General features: G+C 37.3%; 2 protein-coding genes across 3 annotated transcripts; one reads left to right on the top strand and one right to left on the bottom strand.

The window, feature by feature from the left end:
- The first annotated feature begins 161 nt into the window (after positions 1 to 161).
- On the top strand, positions 162 to 18,502 carry col9a1a (collagen, type IX, alpha 1a). Of its 2 annotated transcripts, none has more exons than XM_054604610.1 (32): positions 162 to 314; positions 1,220 to 1,294; positions 2,032 to 2,070; positions 2,157 to 2,219; positions 3,687 to 3,740; positions 3,839 to 3,874; positions 4,556 to 4,579; positions 5,132 to 5,185; positions 5,606 to 5,659; positions 5,752 to 5,784; positions 6,447 to 6,503; positions 7,248 to 7,301; positions 7,555 to 7,608; positions 7,725 to 7,778; positions 8,517 to 8,570; positions 8,658 to 8,711; positions 8,938 to 8,991; positions 9,531 to 9,584; positions 9,700 to 9,753; positions 9,846 to 9,890; positions 10,005 to 10,058; positions 10,311 to 10,364; positions 11,129 to 11,182; positions 13,085 to 13,156; positions 14,002 to 14,037; positions 14,126 to 14,170; positions 14,514 to 14,546; positions 14,774 to 14,920; positions 15,203 to 15,257; positions 15,790 to 15,978; positions 16,934 to 17,011; positions 18,241 to 18,502. In XM_054604610.1, exons 1-32 carry the CDS (start codon positions 240 to 242, stop codon positions 18,444 to 18,446), a joined length of 2,064 nt encoding a protein of 687 aa, XP_054460585.1. In that variant the 5' UTR covers positions 162 to 239; the 3' UTR covers positions 18,447 to 18,502. The 2 variants fall into 2 exon arrangements, with proteins under 2 accessions (XP_054460585.1, XP_054460583.1); XM_054604608.1 differs by lacking the exon at positions 162 to 314 and adding an exon at positions 1,017 to 1,122.
- A 1,629-nt stretch (positions 18,503 to 20,131) lies between these two features.
- ptp4a1 (protein tyrosine phosphatase 4A1) lies at positions 20,132 to 25,693 on the bottom strand. The gene is made up of 5 exons (XM_054603960.1): positions 25,586 to 25,693; positions 25,195 to 25,287; positions 24,011 to 24,141; positions 23,463 to 23,537; positions 20,132 to 21,947 (listed from the first exon to the last, which is right to left on the bottom strand). The coding sequence occupies exons 1-5, from the start codon at positions 25,688 to 25,690 to the stop codon at positions 21,830 to 21,832; spliced, it is 522 nt and encodes a 173-aa protein (XP_054459935.1). The 5' UTR covers positions 25,691 to 25,693; the 3' UTR covers positions 20,132 to 21,829.

The following is a 25,693-nucleotide window of genomic DNA, read 5'->3' as shown; positions in this document are numbered from 1 at the left end:
TCAATGTAATTTCAAAGTAAAGGTTAAGTGCACTTCACCCTGTTTGTGTAGAGAAGCCCCCCCTACTCCTGCTCAGCCTCAGCTTCTTATGAATAATCAGGACTCTCTAACGTCCTCCCCTTCCAGCAGGCGGTGGGGTTTCAGTCAGGGGGAGTCTGACAGGTGGACCGTCCGTGTTCCCCGTCTAATCTGGTAAAAAAAGGGACTTTTTTAGCATCTTCCTCGTCCCTGGGAAGACCATGGCTCTCTCCAGGATCTGTCGGGAGTCTTTGCTGGTGATTTTGCTGCAAATCGTGCTGATTTGCTCGGCTCAGGTGAGAACATATAGGTGCTCTTTCATGATCCTGTGTTATTCCTACAGGAGTCTGCGGTGATCAGAGGCTTATTGTGATTTATACTGTTTTATTTCTTATGTATACGTATAATTTAATAAATAGAGAATCTGAGGTGAATGTATGATCCTTAAAGGAAAGTTTATATATGTGATATTATTGTGAAACTCTTATGGTATCATATTTCATATTCCTGTTGGAAATTAAAGCTTGTTTTTGCTACTCAAAGTAAACTTTATTGTACCTTACTGAACTTATTTCCTCCTATTTTTCACTATATAATCCCTGTTAAAATTAAATGTGTGTGCTTTTGTAGTGCTTTTACTTAAAATCCATCTTTATTAAATCTTTTTGAGTCATGTTGAGACAGTTTTTTAGAGACTCGAGTGTACTTTAATTAATTTATGGTTTAAGTATTGGATTTTCTTTGACAATGTTTTTTGGTTTCACGCATTGTTATTGAACGAGCCATTTATGAAATCTGTATTTGACACGTGAATGTTGAATTTGGGTGACTTTAAAGGTGTTTTTGCAGCAAAAGAGTTTAAATTCATGCATCAAAAACCAGCATTATTAACAAAAGACTAATTATTTAATGAAGTTTATTGAAAAACTGGTCCAAACTGGTGTCCATTCATCCCAGTGTACACACCTGGAATTAATTATGTCCAGTCAGCAGCAGTGGTCTGAACACATGCAGTCACTCAGACGGTGTAATGGGACTATAATAAGAAACCAGGTTCAGTTTCCTGACCTTTCCCCTCACATCACCCAAACAATGAGACTCTGTGTGAGCCGCCCTTCACTGGAAGATATCTAGAGATGAATTTCAGTGAGAGTAAAAAGTGAATTTAAAAAAACAAAACGTGTGTGTGTTTATTCTGCAGAGGGGCCCCGTCGGTCCCAGAGGCCCCCCAGGATCGATCGGAGTAGCAGGCATACCCGGAGTGGATGGCATTGATGTGAGTCGCTGTTTCAGTCATACACTTCTGTTTTTCTTTCTTTTAGACGTGTGACTGAAGCTGTGGATCAGCTGGTTTCTGGGTTAATCAGCTCAGTGAACAGTGAAGCAGGTTTTTAGTGTTCTTTGGAAATAAAAAGGTCCTCACATGACTTCATCCTGACTAAATCATGTTCTACTCTGAGATTAATCCTGTTGTTATATTAAACTACAGTAAATTAGAAGCAGTTTTATGTTTTTAATTAGAATAAATGCTGCAAATCATTTCAAACCCCCATTTAATAAACTTGTGTATGTATCATGAATCACAAAAAAGAACAGTTTTTCTTACTCCCTTAATATAAAACAACAGAAGCATAATGGTGGTTTCATGATTTCAAGTTACCCCCAATGCATCAAAAACAAAAAGGTAGTAGCTTTTATTATTTTCTGTGCATATTCTTATCAACATGAAGATTTAAATGCGGCTTCACAGCCCTTTCTCACGTCCACGGATAACATTTTACTGGGGAAGATCATGAATCATTTACGAAATCTAAATATGTTTATTATGAGATATTTGAATCGGGCTCAAATATGAAGCAAGCATTTTTTAAATAGCAGAATTGAACATATGCCAGGTTTAAAGAACCTCTAAATCCCAGAAAAATAAACAAATGGAGCCAAATGTCCTCAATGGGATTGAAAAAAATCTTTATTTTTCATCCTCATCTGATTGTGTTCTTCGTGCATCTCCAGGGCGACAGAGGAGAAGACTCCACAGTGGACGGAGGACCAGTGAGTGTGGACTTTACATTTTTTTATACAGAAATGTGTGATTGATTGCTAACAGTGTTAACATGAGGTGAACCTTCTGCCTCCAGGGTCCTGATGGAGAAAACGGCAAAGATGGAGTTCCAGGAGCTGCAGGCCTTCCGGGTGCAGATGTAAGTATGGCGACAATGATAGTCATGGATCGGTGGGTTTTTCTTGTACCAGACACGTTCTTACATCAAAGATACAGTTGAATATTGAGTCCCTCTCTGTGCTGCAGGTTAAACTCTCCAACAGGAGGATGTATTGAATCTCTGTAAGATCTGAGCTCTTCAGATCTGCTGCTGCTGTGTGAGCAGTTTGTCTTGGCTTTCACTGAGAGTTCCTTGAATAAACCAATCTGGTTATTTAGGGGAGAGTCTTGAGTCGCTTCCTGACAGAAACAGGGGTCTTTTTGTGTGAGATCGAAGAGGGGGGGGCGGGGATCGGCTGACGGAGACGGGCCGTGTGCTGGGGAGAGGTGGTGCAGAATGGACTCAGTGTGTCTCTGCTGTGGTGACGGTGCTGAGAACAGATTCAGAGCCTCATGTGGATGAATCTTGAGGAAAAAGAAACAAAAAAAAAATGTGTACCAAGCTTGAACAGTCGTACTTTGTAGGATGAGTGGGAGGAAATTCTACATCTACAGTAACATAAAATAGGCCATTGCGATGCAATGAGGAGAGAGTCGCGTTTTGAGGTTACTATGGTTACTTTCTGCTGTCTCTGGCTGATTGTTTGGGTTTTAGGTTTCGTCTGTTTCCTTTCCTTGCTGATGCCTTTGACCAGGTGGAGAGTGTTTTTAGAGTTATTTATTGAGGAGGCAGGAGAGGGGAGGAGTTTATGGAAGGAAGGCCACACCCCCTCCTGATTTCATAGTCTATAATCTGAGAAGAAGTAATCAGAGGGAGTTTCATAACTTTGTATTCATGTCTTGATTCAAGAGGATCATTTCTTGTTGTATTTTACTTCTTATTTCCGTAGATTCTGGTCAATGTTTTGAATCAGAATCAGAATCAGAAGCTGTTTATTGCCAAGGACGTTACAAATACAAGGAATTTGTCTATGTGATTGATTGGTGCGTAACAGTAAACAATAAACACAGTACAAATATAAGGCATGATTCAAAAATAGAAATATGAAAATGTACAATAAAAAATGATAAACAACATTATGATAATCTTCTCACCAAATTGGATGCAGAGATCTGGGAATCCTGTGAGAAACAGGAGCAGTGAGATGGTTGAACATGTTTACCAGGTTAGCCCAACAAATTCAAAGTCGAGTTAAAAAAATGAGCACCCGAATTGTTCGTTGTGAACATTCATCCCAGTTAACAGATCGGGCTCACAGATGTACACAAAATAGAAATATGAAAGGGTCTAATACTGAGATCCATAACCACATTTTGGCTCAATCAGAGGGATAAAGAGACATCCTAATAAAATTACATTTATATAGAATATAGACAATATATTTACTACTCGTAGCTTAACCTGAACATGACCCAAACCAAACACTTTGTCAGGATCAGTCGGGTTCAGGTTGAGTTTTATTATTATGTTAAGTCTGTTTTAACGGATGTTGTGTCATTTTTCTAGGGACCCGTTGGACCTACTGGAGATCCAGGCCAAGTGGGCCCCAAAGGATCAAAAGTAGGTTTATTATGGCAACATTCTATGGGATTAGTATTTCTGTTGAATATGTGTCTATTGTTCCATATTTGTCAGATTCAACGTTTCTGTTGTTTCAGGGAGATCCTGGGCCACGTGGGCTTTCTGGAGAGCCTGTAAGTACAAATATAAACCTGTATTACATTACATAATAATGAATCATTTTGATAATCGATTAATCTTTGAAGACATTTTCCATGCAAACATATCAGAAAATGCAATTTTCAGACTCACATATGCAGATGACATGCTTTTCTATGTTTTATATCATATTAAACTGAATATCTTGGACTGACATAAAAATATATTTAAAGACATCACTTTGGACTTTGAGGAACTCGGATGGACATTTTTCTTTATTTTCTGACATTTTATAGATTAAATCTTTAATGGATGAATCAAGAAAAAATTTGGCAGATTCATCGATAATAAAAATAGTCATTAGTTGCAGTCCTAGTTTAAACAATAGTGCAAACTGTGTAAGAGTTAGTAACAATTAGTCTTCTTTTGTATCATGCAACTGCTTACTTTTGTGTTTTAGATAACCCATACATAGTATAACAGCTGGGTTTAAATACATTATCATGATATTAATATTTAGGCTTTTTTTAAATCTATAAATATGTCACAATATGCCAAATGTAGTTGAAATTGTTACACTGAATTTACCCGTGTCTGCACAACTAATAAAATCAAAGGAATAGGCTTCATTTAGCTCCCTATTTGAACAACACTGAGCTAACCAGATTGTTTTGAATGATTTCTGACACTGTGAATCCTTGATTTCTCTCCCACAGGGTGTAGGACCTGACGGGCTGGATGTGAGTATATAACGAGCTGAACATGAACAGTTGAGGGAAAATCATTCAGATTTTTACTTTGTAGAAGAAGTCATACCAGAGTGTAGAAATACTCTGTTACTGGAAAAAAGTCCTGCATTCAAAATGCAGCTAAAGTACAAGTACTCACTATGCAAAATTGTCCATTTTAGAATCATATATATTGTATTATTCATATATAATTATTGATGAATTAATATGTGCATCATTTTAATCTTGCAGCTGGTAATCTTAATATGATTTCATCCTATTATAATAAATCATTATTTATTTGTTAATTATATATTTGTATCATAAATCATAATCCTAAAAGGTAAAAAAAGTTGTCAAATAACTTTAGTCGAGTGAAAAGTAAAATTGTAGTGGAGTAGATGTATTTAGTAGCTGAGAATTTATACACTGTGGTATTATTTCGTTCACCTATGTCTGTATTAATAATGATACTTAACATTATTTAAAAATGTTCCAGTGTTTTAGAGGCTTTTTTGCATCAGATTGTTCATCAGAAGTTGATGTTTTGCTGTTTGCTAACAGGGTATCCCGGGAACAGACGGGCTCCCAGGTGAACTCGGCAAAATTGGAGGATCTGTGAGTACATTTATCATTTTAGCTATATTAAGTTTGTCATGATTATATTCACAACTACACATAACAAACGTAAGCAATACATCTATTTCAAAATGTCTTAAGAACTTTAACATTAAGTAAAGAACAGAAGAATCTTTTATAATATATTTGTATTATTATATTTGATTTGATTCCTTTTTTTAATATCATTATTTAATATTTGTATTATTATTTTTAATTAAACTAACATTTTTACTTTTTAACCATAAAATTAAACATTGTAGGAATAAGTATGGACAACAGCATATTTTAATGGATGTACATTTATGTTAACTTCTGCACTCTAACAATAAAGTATATGTATAATATATATTTTTATATATAACATAAGAAAAGATTTGAGATTCTTGTCCATAACATTTTTTTTGAAATCTCTCACAGGGAGCAGGTGGAAAGAGAGGTTCAGTGGGTCTTCCTGGTTCTGCTGGGCCACGGGTAAATATTATTATTTAATTATTATTATTATTATTATTATTATTATTATTAAAGTTTGTTTAAGCTCAACACACATTGGTTTTTTCTTCTAGGGTCCTCCGGGTGTGTATAAAGGCGAGGACCTGGTAAGTTTGATCCCAAATAGATTTATTTAGAACCATTTCAACATAACTGCTTTCTGCCTTTTCAAAATAAAAGCACTTGGTAAAATGTTAAACATGCTAAAACTGTACACTCTGCTACATTTGAAGCTGCAAGAATGAAGATTATTCTGGATGAGTCACAGTTGATAGAACCACAAAGTTGGGATATGTTATTTATTGGAATTAATGATTTTAAAGGACCTCTGTTTGGGTCAAAGTTCCATAATTGTTGTGTTGTCATACAACTGAAAGCCAGAATGATGTGTTCAAGAGCTCGAAGAAAGCTCTGACATCTGAGACTTAACAAGCAACTCATTTAAATCAAGAGTCTTCCAAATGCACATCATCCTCTTCATGACATTAATGTTTAAACTCAAATTAACTTTCAGTAAATCAACCATCACTTTAGCTGATTTTTTGCTGTTTTGCCAGATTGTAGGCAATTTTTTAAATATTTGAAATATTTTTCTTATAATTATCAACAGTAAAGTAGAGCACAAACAATTTGTAGTAAACATTAAAAAACATTTGTTAATTTGCTTTTTTCTGTTGGCTCATGGGGTGTGGGGGGGGGTTACTGGACAGTGGAGCCCCCTAGTGGCAGGGCTCTTCCATGACCTCAAATAGGCTGTTGTGTTTTTCAGTGTCCCAACGCTTGCCCCGCTGGACTCAATGGACACTCTGGTCTCCCTGGCATGAAAGTGAGTGAAACGTCACGGAGGCCGATATTATTTTCTCCCACTTTAACTGCTCAGCTGAACCTTGTGTCCTGGTGTTTACTTAATGCATTTTATGGATGAATGTAACTTCTTATGAAAGGTGTTGACTCGAGTCACATGACTTGGACTCGAGTTAGACTCAAGTCATCATTTTGATCACGTTAGATTCGACTTCACAAAAAAAAACTTTCTACATTCTACATTTCTAACATCTACATTTGGACTTTAACACCAATGACTCATGGCTTAACTGTGGACTTTTGTTTGGAAAAATCTTTCTTCCTCAAAAAAAAAACCATGTTCATTTAAAAGTGTACCCCGAATTAAGTAAGTTTCCTGAATTAAGTAACGCTAAGGCTTAATTCCCCAGATCCACTTTATTTGAACAGATCTGACAGCATCCAATCAAGAAGCAGGAGACAAACCAGAAAGAACTAACGTTACTTTACTGAGCACCAGTTGGATAAAAATATACCAAAGATAATTGCCTTCGCATGCAAAATCTACCAGTTGGTGAACAAAAACAAATCACAGTATGCAAAACATGTAGCCTGACAATTGTAGACAGTGACGCAATTGCCTTTAAATTTGTTGAAAAGCGCATTATGACTTATTTAAGACTCTAAACTCATAGTTAAGGACTTGAGACTTAAGAACAAAGACTCACTTGTGACTTTCAAAACATTCATTTGATTCCATCTCTGCTTCCTGCCTGTCTGTCTGCAGGGCCACAAAGGGGTTAAAGGTGAATCTGGTGAGCCTGGAAGACAAGGACACAAGGTAACATCCTTTCCTCTCCCAGCCTCTATCATCTATTCCTGAAACAGATAACATGCAAATACAATTTTTCACGAGTGAGATGCTGCAAAATTTCTAGAATAAGTTGCTTAATGAGACAACTTCTTGTAAGCTCAGTTGTTTTCTCTGCAGCTTTTGCAAAAGTAAAAGACACTGAACAAAAGAAACCAGATGAAACATGGATTTTAAATATTCATAGGTATCACAACATGACATAACTTACGTTCTCTTTCAGGGAGAGGAAGGCGAACAAGGAATGCTGGGTGAAGTTGGATCTCAAGGACTACCAGTAAAATAATCCACCATTCTCTCTCAACATGCTTCAAAATGTCTCCTCCTCACAGTCAAACATATCAACACGGGACTCTTCTGTCTCTTTTTCTTCTTTCCGCTGATCGATTTTAGGGCCAAGGTGGACCAAGAGGCCTCCCAGGAATAACTGGATCCAAAGGGGACAGGGTAAGAGGTCAAACACACAAACACTGTAGACGAGTTACATGAAGTCGTAAGACAAATCAGAAAGAGTCTAAACTTTAGCCTCCATCAGGTTCTGTTTTTTTTACAGAAGGAATAAAAGCACAGTTTATACACACACACCAGAAAAATGTCTGACTATCAATTATCCAATCAGGACCAAGACACACCAACCTCTTAGACTTCCAGCAAAGACATTTCAAAATAAAAGCTCGTAATAGAATGCATTCAACGTGAGCCATATAAATTGCCTGAATTGTCTTTTCTGGAATAAGAAACATGTAGATAGAAGCTGCAACAGTTATTTGACCAATTGATTAGTCGATCAACAGCTATTTTGATAGTCGATTCATCGTTTTTATCCAAAAATGGCTGTTTTAGGTGTCTCAATTGTGAATATTTTCTGCTTTTCTTTTATCATTTAAAAATGGATAATGTCGGTATTTGCACAAAACAATACATTTAAAGACATTTAATCACCTTGGACATTGAGAAACTGGGATGGAAAGTGTTAATCAGTACAGTGAATCAGTACATGGAGAAACAAATTGGCAAATTAATCGATAATGAAACTAGTCGTTATTCACAGCCCCACATGAACACATTTACATGTAAACCCTAATGTGACCTGATATATAAGCTCAATATATATTTTAATTGAAAAAAAAGGATGATAAAACTTATTTTTCTGACTACAACAAATTTTCCTGTCTCCACACTCAGGGACCTCGTGGAAAACCAGGTGATGGAGGTCCTCGTGGGATCCAGGGAGGCCATGTGAGTCCCCGTCTTTGTCTCACCTCTGTTGTTTTTAAAAACATAAATACTGATACAAAAAAACAACAACTGATGTCATCTTTTTAGGGCGACCCGGGTCAAAGAGGAGCCTTAGGTGAACCCGGGCCAGCAGGAGTGCAGGTAAGATCATACACACACAATAACAACAAAAACAACGATTTAGCAGCTGTTATAGTAATAGATTGATGTATTTATTGTTTTACTGTTTTAAAGTCCCATTTATTTCATGAAACTTCATAAAAATACTCTTTCAATGACGTCACTGCTTATTTTGTTCCTCCTTCCAATGTGTTATTTGAGTTATATGTCATAAATTCAATATGTTTCTGGTTCCTTTTTTTGAAAGGGGGATCGAGGTCCTTCTGGAATCAGAGGAGTACCAGGGCCTAAAGGAGAGCCTGTGAGCACCGCTTCATCTTATCAATCAATCAATCAATCAATAAATCAATAACAACTGTCCTGCTTTCCTATTCACAAATCCACCTTTTTTCTTTTACGCTACAACCAATTCTTTCTACATAAAAACTATTTATCTTTCCATAATGCAACCAAATGAATGCCATTGATTTACAATACAACGTCAGTTATGTTAAGTTTGTCATGTTTATATTCACAAAAACACTTAACAAATGTAAAAATAAATATTAAATAATATTAAATAATATAGGGCAGCTGTTGATATCCTCAAATGTTTTATTCTATATATATATTCATGCTTTATTAATATTTTATTACATTTTTCTACATTTTTTAAATATATATTTCTTATTATTTTCAACTAATCTAACAATTGTACTATTTCAAAATAAAATTAAGCATTGTAGGAATAAGTATGGACAACATTATATGTTAGACATTTAAATTGTCTAAGTCTTTTGTTCTCGGTGGACACATTTGTGTAAGTATCTACGTTAACCCACTTGTCTTTCTGGTCCACAGGGCCTCGCTGGTCCTGATGGCCGTGAAGGAATACCTGGTCTACCAGGATCCAAGGTAACTACCATCAACTTGTATATATATTTTACAGCAGTTGATTTCTATTTTGTTTGTAAAATATGCTTTTATATAAAGTATGCCGTCTAAAAGTGTGTTTCGGTTGTTTTTTAAGGGGATTACAGCAAAAGATGGTGCTCCAGGTGATGCTGGCCGTCAAGGACTTCCTGTAAGTGTGACCTTTGACCCCAAATCAACCCCTGATTCATCATTAACAGTGGGAGAGATTTGTTGATGTTTGACATTATTTTCTTTATGTAGGGTTTGCCGGGCAATTATGGCCAAAAAGGCGTCAGTGGTGAAGTGGTATGATCTCATTTTTGGATATTTGTAACACTACAACTTTTACTTATGACCATTTCTAGAACAAAACATTTTTTTTACAATAAACTGAACTGTTTTTCTCTCTTTTGTCACCAGGGTAACACAGGTGATCCAGGCATTGTAGGACTGATGGGTTCTCCAGGGAAACAAGTAAGTTTAAAGCAGGTTGTGTTACAATAAAATGCATTTGATTATAAAACAAGAGCCTCAGAGTAGGTGTGTAAAAGCACATTATACTATCTAACAAAAATAAATGTAGTCTTTGGATTTTAACTGGTTTAAGATGTTTTAACGATGGGAGAAATTCCTCAACTCATCAAAGAGGCAGTCAAGTTTTGCTTGAAGTTTTTTGTTTTACGAAGCTTTGATATTTATCTGATTTTATGTTGAATTTGCTTCCAGGGCGAGAGAGGCGAGCAGGGAGAAGTTGGACCAGTCGGAGCCAGAGGAGGACCAGTGAGTCAGCTGCATCTACATTTCATATAAAACTGATGACACAGTTTATCTCCCCGGGACAGGAAACAGGTTTCACTTCCTGCCCCGGCACTTGTCACTCATCCTGTGGGGCACCGGGTGTCCAAGAGGCCTCCGAGGCAAAAATCTAAATATCCTCAGTGGAAACAGACTGTTCATATTTTTAGTGTCAGAAGGTTGCATTTTGTAGACTGAGTAAAGCTGGTCAAAGTCTGATTTAGTCATGTCAATAAGGACATGCAAAACATCTTTCTGAAGGGTTATTGTTATCGTCTCCAGGATCGAAAGTAAAACTGAACTTTAGCAGGAGGATCAACCGGATAAATATGCAGCGTTTTCATCATGCATTTTGTAGATTCCACACTTCTGCATCATCTGATACTTCTGCACCATCTATAATTCAGAAAAACTGCCAGATAAAAGCCATAAATGACGCTTACATTTCCTCTTAATGTGGCTGTTTATAAAACAATTTTCTGGAGGATGTCTCTTTATTAAATGATGACAGACAAACTAACTTTTAGTAACTTGAGTCGAACTGCATTGGCAGCACAAAATGCAAATATACATACAAAAATGTATTTCATTACATTTTGCTGCATTCTACATTGTCAGTTTCAACAGTAAACAAAAGAAAACACATTCATAAAGCTAAACTAAATATGTCTTTCCATTGTGCTTTGATACATTTAAGCATCTATTTGTGTTTTCTATCCATATTCAATCTTTTCTTTTCTCTCTTTCAGGGTGGACGAGGAGAGAGAGGGCCTGGCGGGCCTCTAGGATCACCAGGACCCAGGGTAAGAGTTTAGAGAGCGTCTGTTTAGTATCAGGGATGAAAACTCCCATTGTACCTGAACACCACAGAAATGATTAACGAGTTTCATAGGAAGAAATCACAGGTGAGGTACAGCTGCACAGGTAGAGGTGACAACAGAGATTATACAGAATAAACTACAACAGCTGGAAACAGAGATGATACGGAGTGTGTTTAAAAGGAGAAAGGAGTTCAGCGTGATTACACAAATCATTTGTAGCATTTGCTTTGATGTATACAGAATAAGGGAGAGGTCAGACCACAATTGGAAAGATATAACAAGACATTGGTGAGTCTTTGCATTTTGCAGGTCAAAGTTCAAGTTTGAACTAGACAAGATCAATTCCTGCCCCATCCATCTTCAGTCCACATGTGGCAGCAACACGATATTTTTTTCCCAATGATTGTTCTGCGTAGTTCCCCCCAATTGTGCTGTGATTGGCTGCTTCTCGCTGCCTTAACTGTCTTGCCTAGTTTTGCTCACAGGAGAAGTTTGTTATTATTATTTTTATTATTATATATTATATATTATTATAATAAAGTTGTTAGAATAATAATTACTTAAAATAAGTAGGCGTCAATAAGTTGACGCCTAATCAAGTGCACAGAAAAGTGTCAAAAACTTCTCAGAAAGGGTGTGGCCCTAGTACAGAACCCTGTGGTACTCCAAACACTAGTTATAAGTCGCACATCTCTATGTCAAATTTATATCTTATGTTATGTTAAAACAAATAAAAAGACTACTTCATGATGCTCATGAAGTCAAGACAAGCTCCTCTATTTACTGTAATACCATTCATAAAATCTTAGGATAAACAAACACAAACCTGCAGACCAAATTTGGGAACTCTCTTTCTCTGTTTTCTATATAAATATGAATTTTATAAATGACACATGGATAAAAACCTGAATCACAAATATGAAGAAGAAGGTATTGTTATCATTATAAAGATGTAATCACTTGGTCAACTCCTATCAGTGCACAAAGAGATCTCCTGCTGGCAGGAGAAAAAAATATGGGTGTTAACAACATTCCTGTTTTTGGAAGAACTAGTTAAACCTGAGAGGAAAACAACAGGATTAAAGTAATACTGTTATGGGAAAAGATTAGAGCATGGATGGATCGGGAAGCAGTTAAAAATATATATATTTTGATGAAGCTTAGCTCAAAACATAATAATCCTATAGACGTGATTGACAGCCCAGGGCTAAAGTGCAAGCTGAACCTTTTTCTGCTAACCTCGGCTATATTTCAAACTAAGAGATCAGGTCCCCGAAATACAAAGCGACCAATCAGTGTTCATAAATACTTTCTCCCATCCTGAACTTATTATTCAACACAAGGATCGTTCACCAAGATCAACCTTGTATCTGGGAACCGAAGCCTCGTGCCATGCTTTTATTAAAGAGTGTCAGGTCCTTTATGAACTTCTGTGCCTGCTGTTAAGTCTGTAATCCGCCGGTGAGCGAGCATGAATGGCCTCTTGTTACAGAAATCCGAGGTCCAAAGGGGTTTTTCTGCAGCTCAGGGGGGCGAATCAGAGCAGGAAAAGAAGCTGAGGAGCCCTGAAAGAGCTCTCTGTTCACCAGGAATGCCTTAAAAAACCCCGTCGGACCACTGTACACCTCAATCAGTACCCACACACACCCAGGAACATGTGAGGGAGGGTGAATGGTTGGATGATTGGGAGGAAGGGAGAGGGGGGGGTCTTCAGGTCCTTCCAGCCTCACCGATCAGATGATGTGAAGCTGGAGATGTTTTTATTTTTTCTGTGGATGTGCTGAGGTTAAGGTGGGGGAGGTGACTCTTCTGAGCTTCACACAGTCGGTCTTGTGCTATTCGTTCTGTGAATTAAACTGTTTATTTTTGTGTTTATTTTAACAGGGAGGCAAAGGGAACCCAGGTCTTCCCGGACTCCCTGGCCCTGCCGGTTATCGTGGCCAGAAGGGCGACAGGGTAAGAGACACAAAGAGATACATCATAAATACAAAGATTAACTTAAAACACAAAGCTATGTAAGAGCAACAGCCAACAGAATCAGGAGTCAATAGGTGTTGGATCAATGCGTTTTCTCATTTCTAGCACATGAGGATGTTTTCAAATGAACCCCGGCTCAGATTATAGAAAGTATTTATATAGTTCAAACACCCCATACTTATGTTATATTGTTAATTTTGCTGAATAGAATGGTCTATAGTTGAAATACTGTGGAGCTTTGGTGGGAACATAGACTGTATATAAGAAGTGGACGTAGTCTCCGTGACGTCACACATTGATTTTCAAGCCTCAAGTTTGGCATTTTGGCCGTCGCCATCTTGTTTTTTTGCAACCAGATTTGACAGTTGAGTAAACACTGAATAAGACATTTTTAGGGGACCAAGAAGGTTACAATGAACTTGCATGAACAGAAAACACACTGTGAACGGGTTTAAGATGTAGGACGAAAACATAAACAACTCCCAGACAGGACAACGGCGTGGTAGAGACCTGTCAATCCCAATGAGAGATTGAGACCATAAACTCATGTTTACAATGTTTACTGAGGGAATAAATCAAGAGAGAAGTAGAGTCATTTTCTCAGAGACTTCTATACAACCAGAGGAGTCGCCCCCTGCTGGCCATTAGAGAGAATGCAAGTTTAAGACACATAGTTGGGAATTTGTAGATGTCAATATGAAAAGAATCATACAGGTATAAACTGTCCCTTTAAAAGACTTACGGTGTCTGTTTCCAGAATCATAGAGTACAGAATTGTTATCAGCCAACCCACTTCAAATACTCACTATGTTCTTTTTTCTCAGGGGGCAGTCGGTCTCGATGGTCCAAAAGGAGACCAGGTACGTTTCATAGATTAATCCTGCTATTAAAACTCACATTACAGAGTGTTGAGTTGCAGCTCATTAAATGCCAAAATTTTTATTTCAGGGTTCTGCAGGAGCTGAAGGAACACCAGGAGATCTCGGAGAACTGGTGAGTGATCGACGACTGAATCATCTGCTTTTTGTTGCAACTGTTTTTATTTAGTTGTTTGTTGAGGGGGAAATATCAGCCTGTCAGTGTAAAAAACACAAGAATGTGTAGTTCTGGAAAGTCTAAAAAAGAGTGTCGAGAAGTCTCAAATGTGTTGTTGTGAGGAATAATTATTTTTGTAACAAAGTCGAATCATTAAGATATGGAAAAGTCTTCTACTATAAGATAAAAAAAACATGTATAAACATATCATTTTCCTTATACTCTATGAGTGCATCACTGTTGCTACAAACTTCCGGAGCAATTTCTGCAAATAAACATGTACTTTTTTTATCACTTACAGGGAGATCAAGGAGAACCAGGAGAGAAAGGATCGGTATGTTCTCCTAGACAAACCATCACATTCATATCACATGACTTAATGATTCTCATAAGGACCTTATTTGTTTTCTGATATCATTTGCGTCATTGTTTGCGCTTTACTGCAGTTTGTACCTAAGATTTACTGTGAAGCAGCTGCAGGACATTTTGACTTTGCCGTGAAAAGCTGATGCTTCCTAATAGATTTTTCATCCGGTGTCTATCTGCTGCTGTTGGTTACAGACAGGCCCACCGGGAGAGACCGGGAACAAAGGACCCGAGGGCGGCAGAGGACAGGAGGGTAAAGAGGGCAAGTCGGGCCAACTGGGACCCCGTGGCATGCAGGGAGACACGGGTGTACCAGGTCTGCCGGGGTCACAGGGACCAGCGGTGAGATGTGTTTTATCACGATATGTTCCCTCAGCTGAAGGACTCTTCTGGTCATTTAGAGTTCTGGTGAAAGTATAAATCATCCTCCAGGGAGGTTTTTTTTTGCCATTATTCAACATAAATAACATAATGTTTTGGGATTGGTTTTTCATTAAGCTTTACTGGAATTAAATAAATCCGGTTTACAGAGGAAACACCTCAGGGACATGTTGACATGTGATATTCGGCTATAAAAGCGAACAAATGACTCATCACTGACGACAAGTTCTTTTTTTTGTTTAGGGAAAAACACCAACAGATACACACATCAAACAAGTCTGCATGAGGGTAATGCAAGGTAAGTGTTTGTCACCTTTTTACCAAACTCTCAGTTTGATTTCTTTACTTTCTACTTGTTTTTAAATGTTTGATAATTTGTCAATTGTGCATTCTTATTTATGTTATATTTTCTAGACTAATCTAGAATTCCGATCCCAAGAAAATGATGCAATTAAAGTAAAGCCCTATCAAAGTAATGTTCCATGTCTAACAAGAAATGTTAGGTTAACAGGGTACAGTGCAAAAATAATAAACATTATTGACCTTTAAGGGTTACTAAAACACATATTTTCTAACTGAATTAAAGTGGCATGTAAGATCGTTTTCTGGGGTTTATTTGGCTGGGTTTTCAGAAATGTATCTCTGGTGAATGGACTTTCATTGTGGTGCACATAACGTTGGAAAAATTACATTAAAGAAAATCAGAAACAGTGTGATTCCTGATAATACAGAGTTGTACTGGACCTACTTTATTCTGAAGAAGCAGCCCACATAAACGCTGATAAAGCTTCTAAATATAAACGTCCACCGTGTCTTCCTGTGTGTCACAGAGCAGCTGGCCCAGCTAGCAGCCAGCCTGAGCCGACCTGAGTCCGGCATCTCTGGGATGCCCGGCCCCCCCGGCCCACCCGGACCTCAAGGCCCCTCCGGAGAGAACGGCTTCCCCGGACACAGCGGATCCCGAGGCCTGCCCGGTCTGAAGGGTCCAGCTGGGCTCATAGGTCGCAAAGGACCCAAAGGTGAGTTTCAGATCAGAAGGTCTATGACTGTTTTGGGGTACTCAAACTTCTTGGAGGGCCAGTAACGTTTTCCGAGGACCCCCTCTTAATCGTAACCAAGCGGCAACCTCTGGTTCTGCCGAGTAACGCCTACGCGGAAGTGTCTTAAACCTGCATTCTCTCTACTGTCCATCAGGGGGCGACTCCTCTGGTTGTATAGAAGTCTATGAGAAAATGACTCTACTTCTCTCTTGATTTATTCCCTCAGTAAACATTGTAAACATGAGTTTATGGTCTCAATCTCTAGTTTCAAGTCTTCTTCAATACAGCATGATGTTCATTTAGTAAATGATGCTCCATTTAGAGTCAAACAGACCATAAAGCAGGGGATGCTTTAGGGCGGGGCTACTGTGATTGACAGGTTGCTACCAGAGAAGTATACGGTGTCTCTATGTCACTCCTCAACATTCCAAATATGGTCACTTCTGTTTACTGGTTGCGTTAAAAGCCAACATGACATTAATAATAAACTAGTATATATATAGAATATAAATTATGCTTAATGCCAAAACGAAATGAAAAGCATTTGTGATTATCAAAGCTGATTTAAAGTATTTGAATTGGTCCTAGGAGAGAAACGATCTGATTGGTTCATCTGCAGAAAGAATAAACCATTTGCAGATTTGATCCTGTGAAAGTCAAACCTGTCAGCTTCAATCATATTTGATTAAATCAATAGTTGAAGTTGCGAGTCATTGTTCTGGCCCGGAGCTAAAGACGTCATGTTTTATTTTATCTTGTGTTCTTATTTATATCCTGTTCCGACCCACTTCCTCCTCGGGGATCAATCAGGTTCATCTTAATGTTAACGAGGGAACAGATGAGGTGTGAAGTCTGAGCTTGAACTCTCGGCTAAATATGGAAAACTCAATTATGTTTTTTCCCTCCTGGTGATGGTGATGTTTCCTCTGTGCAGGCGATCAGGGTGACAGAGGCGACAGAGGACCCACAGAGCGAGGACCCAAGGGAACTCCAGGAGCCCCCGGTATACCAGGTAAATGACTCATCATGACTAAGAAAATCAGATTTTAGAACAAATGTCCTCAATATTTCACTCTGGTGCGTCTGAATCAAACACTCAGCATTATTCAACAAAGGGCCAAGTCAGTGTTCATAATACATCTCTATGGGCAAAATGTTATTATCTGCAGCATTCTCTGATATGACTGTACCTAAATGTTCCTTTTTCTGGATTCAAATTGAATGATTAAATTACAAAAAGGCTAAACAGAAAACATCATCAAACAAACAAAAACATCACACTCAGAAAAGAAAATAGTTAGGCTTGGGATAATATTAATAAAAATAGTAACAATTATATTAATAATGAAAATTATTATACGATTAGTTGTTATTATAATGAATTACTATTATTATATAATGACATCAGAAGATTATAATAATTAGAGTAATACACTGAAATTGTATAGCACTTTACTATATTAATAATTATTAATAATTATTGTTACTAGTATTATTATATAATGCGTAGTATTAGTAGTAGTAGTAATAATAATATTAATAATAATAATCATTATTATTATTAGTAGAAGTATAATAATAACAATAATACATTTGATTTAAAGCACTTTTCTTAACAAGTTTACAGGAAAAAACAGCAAAAAAAACCCGAAAAAAATAAAAGACTTCTATAATTTAGAATATAATAGATGCACTTTCATTCTGTCAAACACTGCACTGCCTTTAGGGGTTTCGGGATACATTCCCATATTGACAATGACTGTGAATTTAAAAAGATTTTAATATTGATATTTTGTTATAAATGCACATATGATAATTTTTGTATATAATCCAGCTACAGACTCTTTCTCTGCCTCCCTACATTTGTATTCCGTATTATTAATTAATTTCCCAAAATGAGAGATACTAATGTTTCTATAAATATCGCAATAACTTGACTTAAAATGACAAACCATCACGATCCGATCTATAAATTACGGAGAATAGCGAATTCATGCGAACATGAACGTTTCTGAACATTTTTTCTGCCTTTTCTGCATTAACTCATATTACCTTGAATAGATAAACCAACCAATTAGAAGAGATACAAGTTCGATAAATTACAACTTTGTTTTATGCATGTCCTTTCATATTAGATTCAATGTTATAAGTAGGCTACAATTAATATGAACCTTCAGGCTCCCTCATGTGGCCTAAAAGTGAACTGCAGATTATTTAAATAACTTATAACTCCTCTCTCAGGTGAACCCGGGAGAGCGGCCTACGGCAGCGACGGTCGTGATGGAGAGAGGGGACCCCGCGGAGTCCCCGGTCTACTTGGAGTCCCCGGGCCCCCCGGTACCGCCGGCATGAACGGTTACTGCGAGTCGTCGCAGTGCGTCCTGGCCATGGTGGCGTCGCCCATTTCAGCCAAGGACTCCAGCATGAAGGGCCCCAGTGACATGTGAGGAGCCGGAAAACTGAGAGACTGGAGGAGAAACCAGAACCGAGGAACATCTGTCCATGTGTGTCTTTGTTTTATTTTGTGAGCTCATTTGGAAAAAAGTGATTTTGTTCTCATGAAGCCATCTTTGAAGGTGGACACTGAACAGAAAATCAAACGTCTTTACATAAAAAGTTTCAGTTTACCTCACTTTTATTTTTGCCATCTCTGTACTGTAAAATTAGAGAAATGAAGAAGTCACTGTTTGTACAAACCCACCGGCCACATTTCAATCCATCAACGAGAGTAAAAGTTCTTATGTATGTTTATGTAAATGTGTCAATACGCAAATTATACAGCTGGACGACGTACATTTTGTTTGTGAGTTTGTTGTTTGTTCACTTTAATCCCTTTTTCCTCCAAATGTAGGTATATGTTTGATAATTGCTCTGTCATGTTTTTGTGGTTGGAGGGTGTGAAAACCTCTCTGGCATTTTTATTTATTATATTAAGGTTCAAGGTGACATCTTCGAGTTGTACAAAGGAGGAAATAAACACATTTTGATAACCTCTTGCATGTTTTGTATCGACGAGTACAGCTAAGAAACTACCAGAACTACACTTTAAATAAATCAAATTGACCCGACGATCCAAAGCCAAAACATTGATTTCTATTATTATTGTGTAATGCATGAATAAAATGACATTATTTAGAGGAGACCAGAAACCAAGGACGCTTTTTTTTTCAAGCTTTAGAAACAAAGGTCAACTAAACTGTGCACCAAAACATTTTGGCATTTAATGTAATATAGATATTCTTAACAATACTTAAGAAAACGTGGTTAATTCTTATCTTCTCCAAAGGGCCAGAGGAAGGATGTTCCTTTTCTCAACTGTGCAACCTACGAAGCTTATTAAAATAGTAGTATTAAATATTCCCTGATCTATATGAAGTCTTAAACAACAATTTCTTTCTGGAGTAAAAATAAAACAGCAATTTGATTTGATTCTCTCAGAAGATGAAAATGTCACATTTGATTTCCAAAATATATTAAAGAAAGAAAGTTAACTGAGTCAGTCCGCAAGAGACGAATAAATACATTTTAGAGAGAATCAAGGCTAAATTTAAACCTCAATGTGAGGAGATGAAGGGAGGAAGAAGGAGAAGAATGAGGAGAAGAAGAATCAGAGGGGAAAGAAGAAGCAGAAGACGCAGAAGAAGCAGAACTAGAAGGAGGGGAGATAAGAAGGAAAAGTAGAATGAGGAGGAGAAGAAGCAGAAGAAGAAAAAGTAGGAGAAGTAGAGTAGGAGAATGAGAAGAAGAAGAAGAAGAAGAAGAAGAAGAAGAAGAAGAAGAAGAAGAAGAAACCAAAGACGGAGGAGGAGGAGAAGAACAAGCAGAAGAAGAAGAAAAAGTAGAAGACAAGTGAAGCAGGAGTAGGTGAACAAAAATAAGAACGAGATGGAGAAGAAAAACGAAGAAGCAAATGAAAACAAGGAAAGAGGAGAAGCAGAAGAACATGGAGAAGAAAACAAAGGCGGAGGAGGAGGAGGAGGGGACTGAATATTAGAGGTTCTATGTTTAAAATTGAGGTTAGGTGGTGAAAGCTGTGAAACATCATTCTATCATCAGGATCAACTGAACTGTGTAAAAGTCACCATAAGACTTTAAAGAGTTCATTCATTGCTCCAGCTCATTTTATTATAAAACACCACATACAGAGAGGACCTGACGTAGCAGAGGTGGAAACAATGCAACGCAGTGAATCATAGTATCAAGTTGAATTTTTTTTCAAAAGGGTGACTTTGACAGAAATAGAAAAGTTCATCTGTTGACATTAATTTGTCCAAAATTGTGTTTACTTAAAATCCTGTTTATTTGAGTTCTTGACCAATTTGCAATCCATCATCTTTTAAAAATAAACACAAAGCATGTTGATTTTTGTCACCTATTGATTTGTAAACTCAGTCAACCAATAACACGGATACTTTGTGTTATTGTTTCTTTTGTTAAATCATTTTCCCACCCATTTGTTAGCTGCTTTATAGAGCTCGAAACTAACAAAATGTACTACATGTTATACTATTAATGGTTGTGTATGTGACAAATAAATGTGATTTGAATTTGAAATGGAAAAAGCAGGTAAAATGACCTTGAATTTAGATAATTTTTTTTGTCCAAATAATATTTCCACAGTCAAGAATTAACTTTTATTCAGGCACCAACAGCCACAATAATAATTCATAACCATTGACAAATAAGCACCCATTAACTCCCTTTGTTTTTCAGTGTATCATTTAATGTACTCTCACAAGTTGGTGAACAGGTACAACTTTGTCGCTCACGGTACTAAATCACACATCCATTGATAGTATAAATAGCCAACCTAATAATAATAATAATAATAATAATAATAATAATAGTACACATTTTCAAATACATAAAATCATCAAGTATCCAAGTCTTAAGTTACGAACATCAAATAAAAAGGCATACAAAATATCGCAGACGTTGGAAGTCCAGTTTGAAGCAAAACAATAAAAATAAAAATAAACTAAAATCACATTTTGGACATGGCAGTTAATTAGTAAACAGAAGGTTTGATAGAGAAAAGAAATAAAAAAATTCTAGACTTTCAATTGACAAATATTGCAACAGTTAAGCATTTTATATTAAAAAATAGTTACTGAAAGGGCTTAAGTGAGTGTAAGACTTCCTGCACAAGACAAAGGCAACGATTTCTTTTTTTTGTTGTTTTGTTTTTGTTCCGAGTAGAAAAATGAAACACCTTTTTTCCAAACGCCAGCTGGGGGGGGCGGGTGTTGTTCTCCCGCCTCCATTGCCTTTGTTCCACTTCGATTGTAAGGCATTTATGGATGAACCATATGATTGGAAGGAAGGCAAACCTCTTTCTAGTCAGTTCTGGAAACGGGACCGTAAAAATTTAAACGGGGAATAAATTTGCTCACATTTTTTTGTTTGTTTTTAGCACATTCTCAGGAGATGTAAACGTTCTGGCCAATCAGGAATCTTTGGGCTGCGGGTTTTTGTTTCCGCAGACAAACAATTAATCCAACATTTTTTATTTTTTTTAACAATGATACACGACTCAGCGCTGCCCCTCTTAACAGGTTTCTTTTTTTTTTTGTTCACATTGAGAGAAAATACGGTGATTCCGGTTCACACAACTCGATTTTCTTTTCATTATTTTTTTATTTTTTTGACACTTTGATTTTGAACCTGGAGAGGGGAAAGGGACAGTTTGACTAACCGAGCATGGTTTTACCAAAATAAGATACTTCAACACGATGACTAAGAAAACAAGCCTGCCAGGTAATAAGCTAGCCAGGTTAAATTGAACGGGGGAGGGGAGGGAGGAGAGGGGGCGGGGTCTCAGGGTTTGGCTCTACTGGATGCAGCAGGTGTTGCGATGGCCGTTGGAATCTTTGAAGCGCAGGCGCATCTTTGGACGATATTTCTCCAGGTAGAACAGCTGCTTGCTGTTGAACGCTCCGCGGCGCTTCCTGGAGGAAACAACGGGACGTTAACTCAGATCAACAGACAGAACGTTATGTGATCTACGTAATGATATCGGGTCAAAAATATACATATACAATTCTGTAAATAATCCAGCAACTCTTTAAAAAAATCACACGTTTGTATTATTATGTTACGGACTCTCTACACTAATTAATTTGTCCCGAAAAAAAGGAGACAAAACGCTGAATTTTATTGATAGCAAGAGTAATCTTTTTATTTCAAAATGACCACAGTATTGTGATGTTATTGTGAATTATTTTGGCCACAACATAGTGAAAATCTGATATTGTGATGGCCCTAATCTGATGACAAGGTTATTATTTTCTTAATCTTAATAATTGAAGATATTGATATAATAACGGTGAAAGAAATACTGCATGTCTGAGGGAGTGAATGGTCTCTATTACATAGTTTGTCCACCAGAGGGCACCGACGTTCATCTGTCAACTGTTCACTTTAAAGCTCAGTTCACGTCCTTCACAATAATCTAATACAACCAAATTAAAAAGGGATCTTAAAGAACCGTTTGTGTTTATATAACCTCTGTACTGTCATATCTGCTAAAGATGGATTTGCCCGAAAACTTTTCTTAAAAATATATACAAAAACAGTATTTGCAGGTAGATTATCAGCCTCAAATGTCCAGTTTCACTCAAGTTTTAGCTCAGAATGTTTTTTCACTGTGACTTCAAGAATCACCAGGAGACTGAATCAGCTTTTACAATAAATCATGACTTTCCTCTGAGCGAAGGTGCAGCTCTGACAAACGTTTACACACACACACACAACACACACACACACACACACACACACACACACACACACACACACACACACACACACACATATTCTGAATATAACTATATTACGACTTTGTTATGAGTCATGTCACCAGCATATTCTGTATTAGGCCTTATTCTGTATGAATTATTTTCTGATAAAGACAGATACGTATAATTCAGCTTTTAGAAACATTCTTTTTACATGTAAACAATGCATTTGCAATATGCGGCCCAAATGGGGTTTTTACCACGGTTTACACTACGCCAGCTCTTTACGTTGTAGTTTGTAAGGCTGAGGTAAAGATGTCCAAAACAAGCGCCCACATTTGTGGTCCAAAGGAGAAACTTTCAAGCATTTGGACATCAGCAGTTTTGGGGATTTATCGATTTCAAATTTAAGGGCATGGGTCCGAGTTGTTTAACGTTCATGCAGAACTGCATGTAAACGTGAATATTAGTGGAATATTAGGAATATATTATCATAGCATCTATAAAATTAGATGAATATAATAATAACACTTTCAGTCAAATTCATCTTTAACTCCAACGAGTGTAGGGAGGTGGAGAGGGACTCCAATATGATTTAAAAGCACTGGATCATTTACAATTTTATAATATGGGTATTATTACATATATATTACAATATATCGTTATTGTCAGTACTGGTATATCGTGGCCCCTTAATGTAAACATAGTCATTGTTTGTGTCTCACTTACTGTCGAATGAACTGGACAGCATCTTCATATTTCATCCCACATTCAATCAAGGCGAGTGCGACCAGAACAGGAGCTCTGCAGAGACACGAAGGGACCAAGAATGACGGTTAAAAACAACAGCTCGTATTTAATATACACTATTATCATAAAGACGGTTCAACCTGAAACAAAAGTAATGGTTTCTAATGACATGTAAGAGACAATTTCATATATCTGAGTGTTTATAGATAGTTTTAGCCAATTATTCATGAAAAGAAAAAATAGTTTAAAAAAAAAAAAATGTTTTAAATGATCCCGGAGCTCGGTGTCTTGAACTTGCATGTTTTGTCAGAACAAAACTCCCAAAATAAAAAGACACTCAATGTATTTATCAGAGTAAAATAGCAAAAAAGCAGAATGTTTTGCATTTCTGACTTAATCACAAATACAAAATGGTTTCCAGCACCAACCGTTTCTGCATCAGAGAATGTAGAAACAGAAGTAATAAGTCACAGCTCCATCCTGTGTAATATCTGGCATGATAAGAACATAATCCTTTGATGGCTCACCTCCCCAGCCCTGCCACACAGTGGACAGCCACGCAGCAGCCCGGCTCCTCCCTGAACTTCAGCTTCAGCAGGTTCAGCCAATCGTCCACGATCTGGTTAGAGGGAGGAGCTCCGTCATCGAAGGGCCAATCCTGGAAGAGAAAGAGGAGGGGAGAGAAATGATGTCATCCGCCCAGTTTCTTGGAAACCAAAACAAAAGAAGTGTGAGGGGGGAAACAATGTTGTAGGGGGAGGGGTGGCTGCAGGGCTTTTACTGCCTCCATCAGTAACGCATTTCACACTTCATGGAGTTTATTTTGTGGTTACACATTAAGTTTAAATCAAATGTAGGTATTTATAGAATCAGTTTATGTCACAAATAATTAAGAGGCATGTCGTTGAATGGATCTATGAACAAAACAGTGCAGTGTTGATGGTTCTTTGAAAGGCAAAAAGCCTCTGGACGGCATTTAAATCAATTTGTCCGGCGTCAATGACTTGATCAATGGGATTAATTGACAGTTTCCATAATCGATTAATCGATTAAAGTCAGTTATAAAGCGAAAAGAAGCAGAAAATGTGTTGTTTTCAGCTTCTCCAATGTGAGGATCAGCTGCTGTTTTTTCTATATCACTATGAATTAAAAATCTTCAGGGTTTAAAAAGGTTCAAGCCATCTGAAGATGTCGACTTTGGGAACTGTGTTGAGCATTTTTTTCTCATTTTCTGCACTAGTGGAACTCCTAACAATGCGCTTCCTTCCTTGGGTCCTTAGCAACATAACCACCATGACAGTCACGTCCCCTAGCAATGCTAGTGTAAACATCGATCGCTAACAGCTAGCTACTTCGGGGAAAAAGTGTTCAGTCAAAAAGTTACAAGTTAGATGCTAGAAATGTTTGCATTTGTTGCAATGAAACATTTCGAGTCTCTCTCTCTTCATCTGTTTTTGGAATGTACTGTATCGAGCAACCGAGCTGTACCCAGAATGCCTTTCAGCCGTGTAACAGGTAATAATAGAGTCTAAAAACTCACTAAATCTGAGGTAAAATGAAAAGCTGTGAGTTTAACATTTAGATTATATTTCATCTGTTTTGAGTCTTATTAGTGGAGCATTTGAGCCGGGAGAGAAAAAGAGCAAAAAAAGGTACATTTAGTTTGGTTTGATGCATCCACAGTAATGAAGGTCTGCAGTCTTGAACTCACCAGAACTTGGATCCCTTCTTTCACAACCAGAGTGGCGTCATAGGTGGCCTCACAAACTCTCACGACGGTGGTCACTCCATATTTCTTCAGCTCCTGTGAAAATGCATCATGGGATTCATTAGAAAGCTATCTCAAGCATCATGTATGTACACAAGGAATAAAACCTGATTTTAAATCTAAATGCGTCTTTTATTACAGTTAAACTTTGGCTGAAACATTATGTTGTTGCTTATCTTCCATTATTCAAACTATTTCCCACCACATTATCTTTAAAGATTGAATATGTGACCATACAGTTCAAGTTTACTGCTTTAAAACGTGTAAACTAAACTTGCCCCTTGAATCTGGCTGAGTGAATGTTAACTTTCAACCAAATAACACGGAGGCTCACCTCGATGAACTTGTTCAGGGTGGCGTTGGTGGGATTGTGGGTAATGAGGAACCTCATGTTTTTGTAGGTGATCTCCACAGGGGCCGGTCTGTTCATACGAGCCATTGT

Source organism: Anoplopoma fimbria, chromosome 9, assembly GCF_027596085.1.
Source record: "Anoplopoma fimbria isolate UVic2021 breed Golden Eagle Sablefish chromosome 9, Afim_UVic_2022, whole genome shotgun sequence".
NCBI classification, from domain to species: Eukaryota; Metazoa; Chordata; class Actinopteri; order Perciformes; family Anoplopomatidae; genus Anoplopoma; species Anoplopoma fimbria.
Note: the sequence above shows the minus strand (reverse complement) of the source record. Positions and strands in the feature narration are given on the sequence as shown.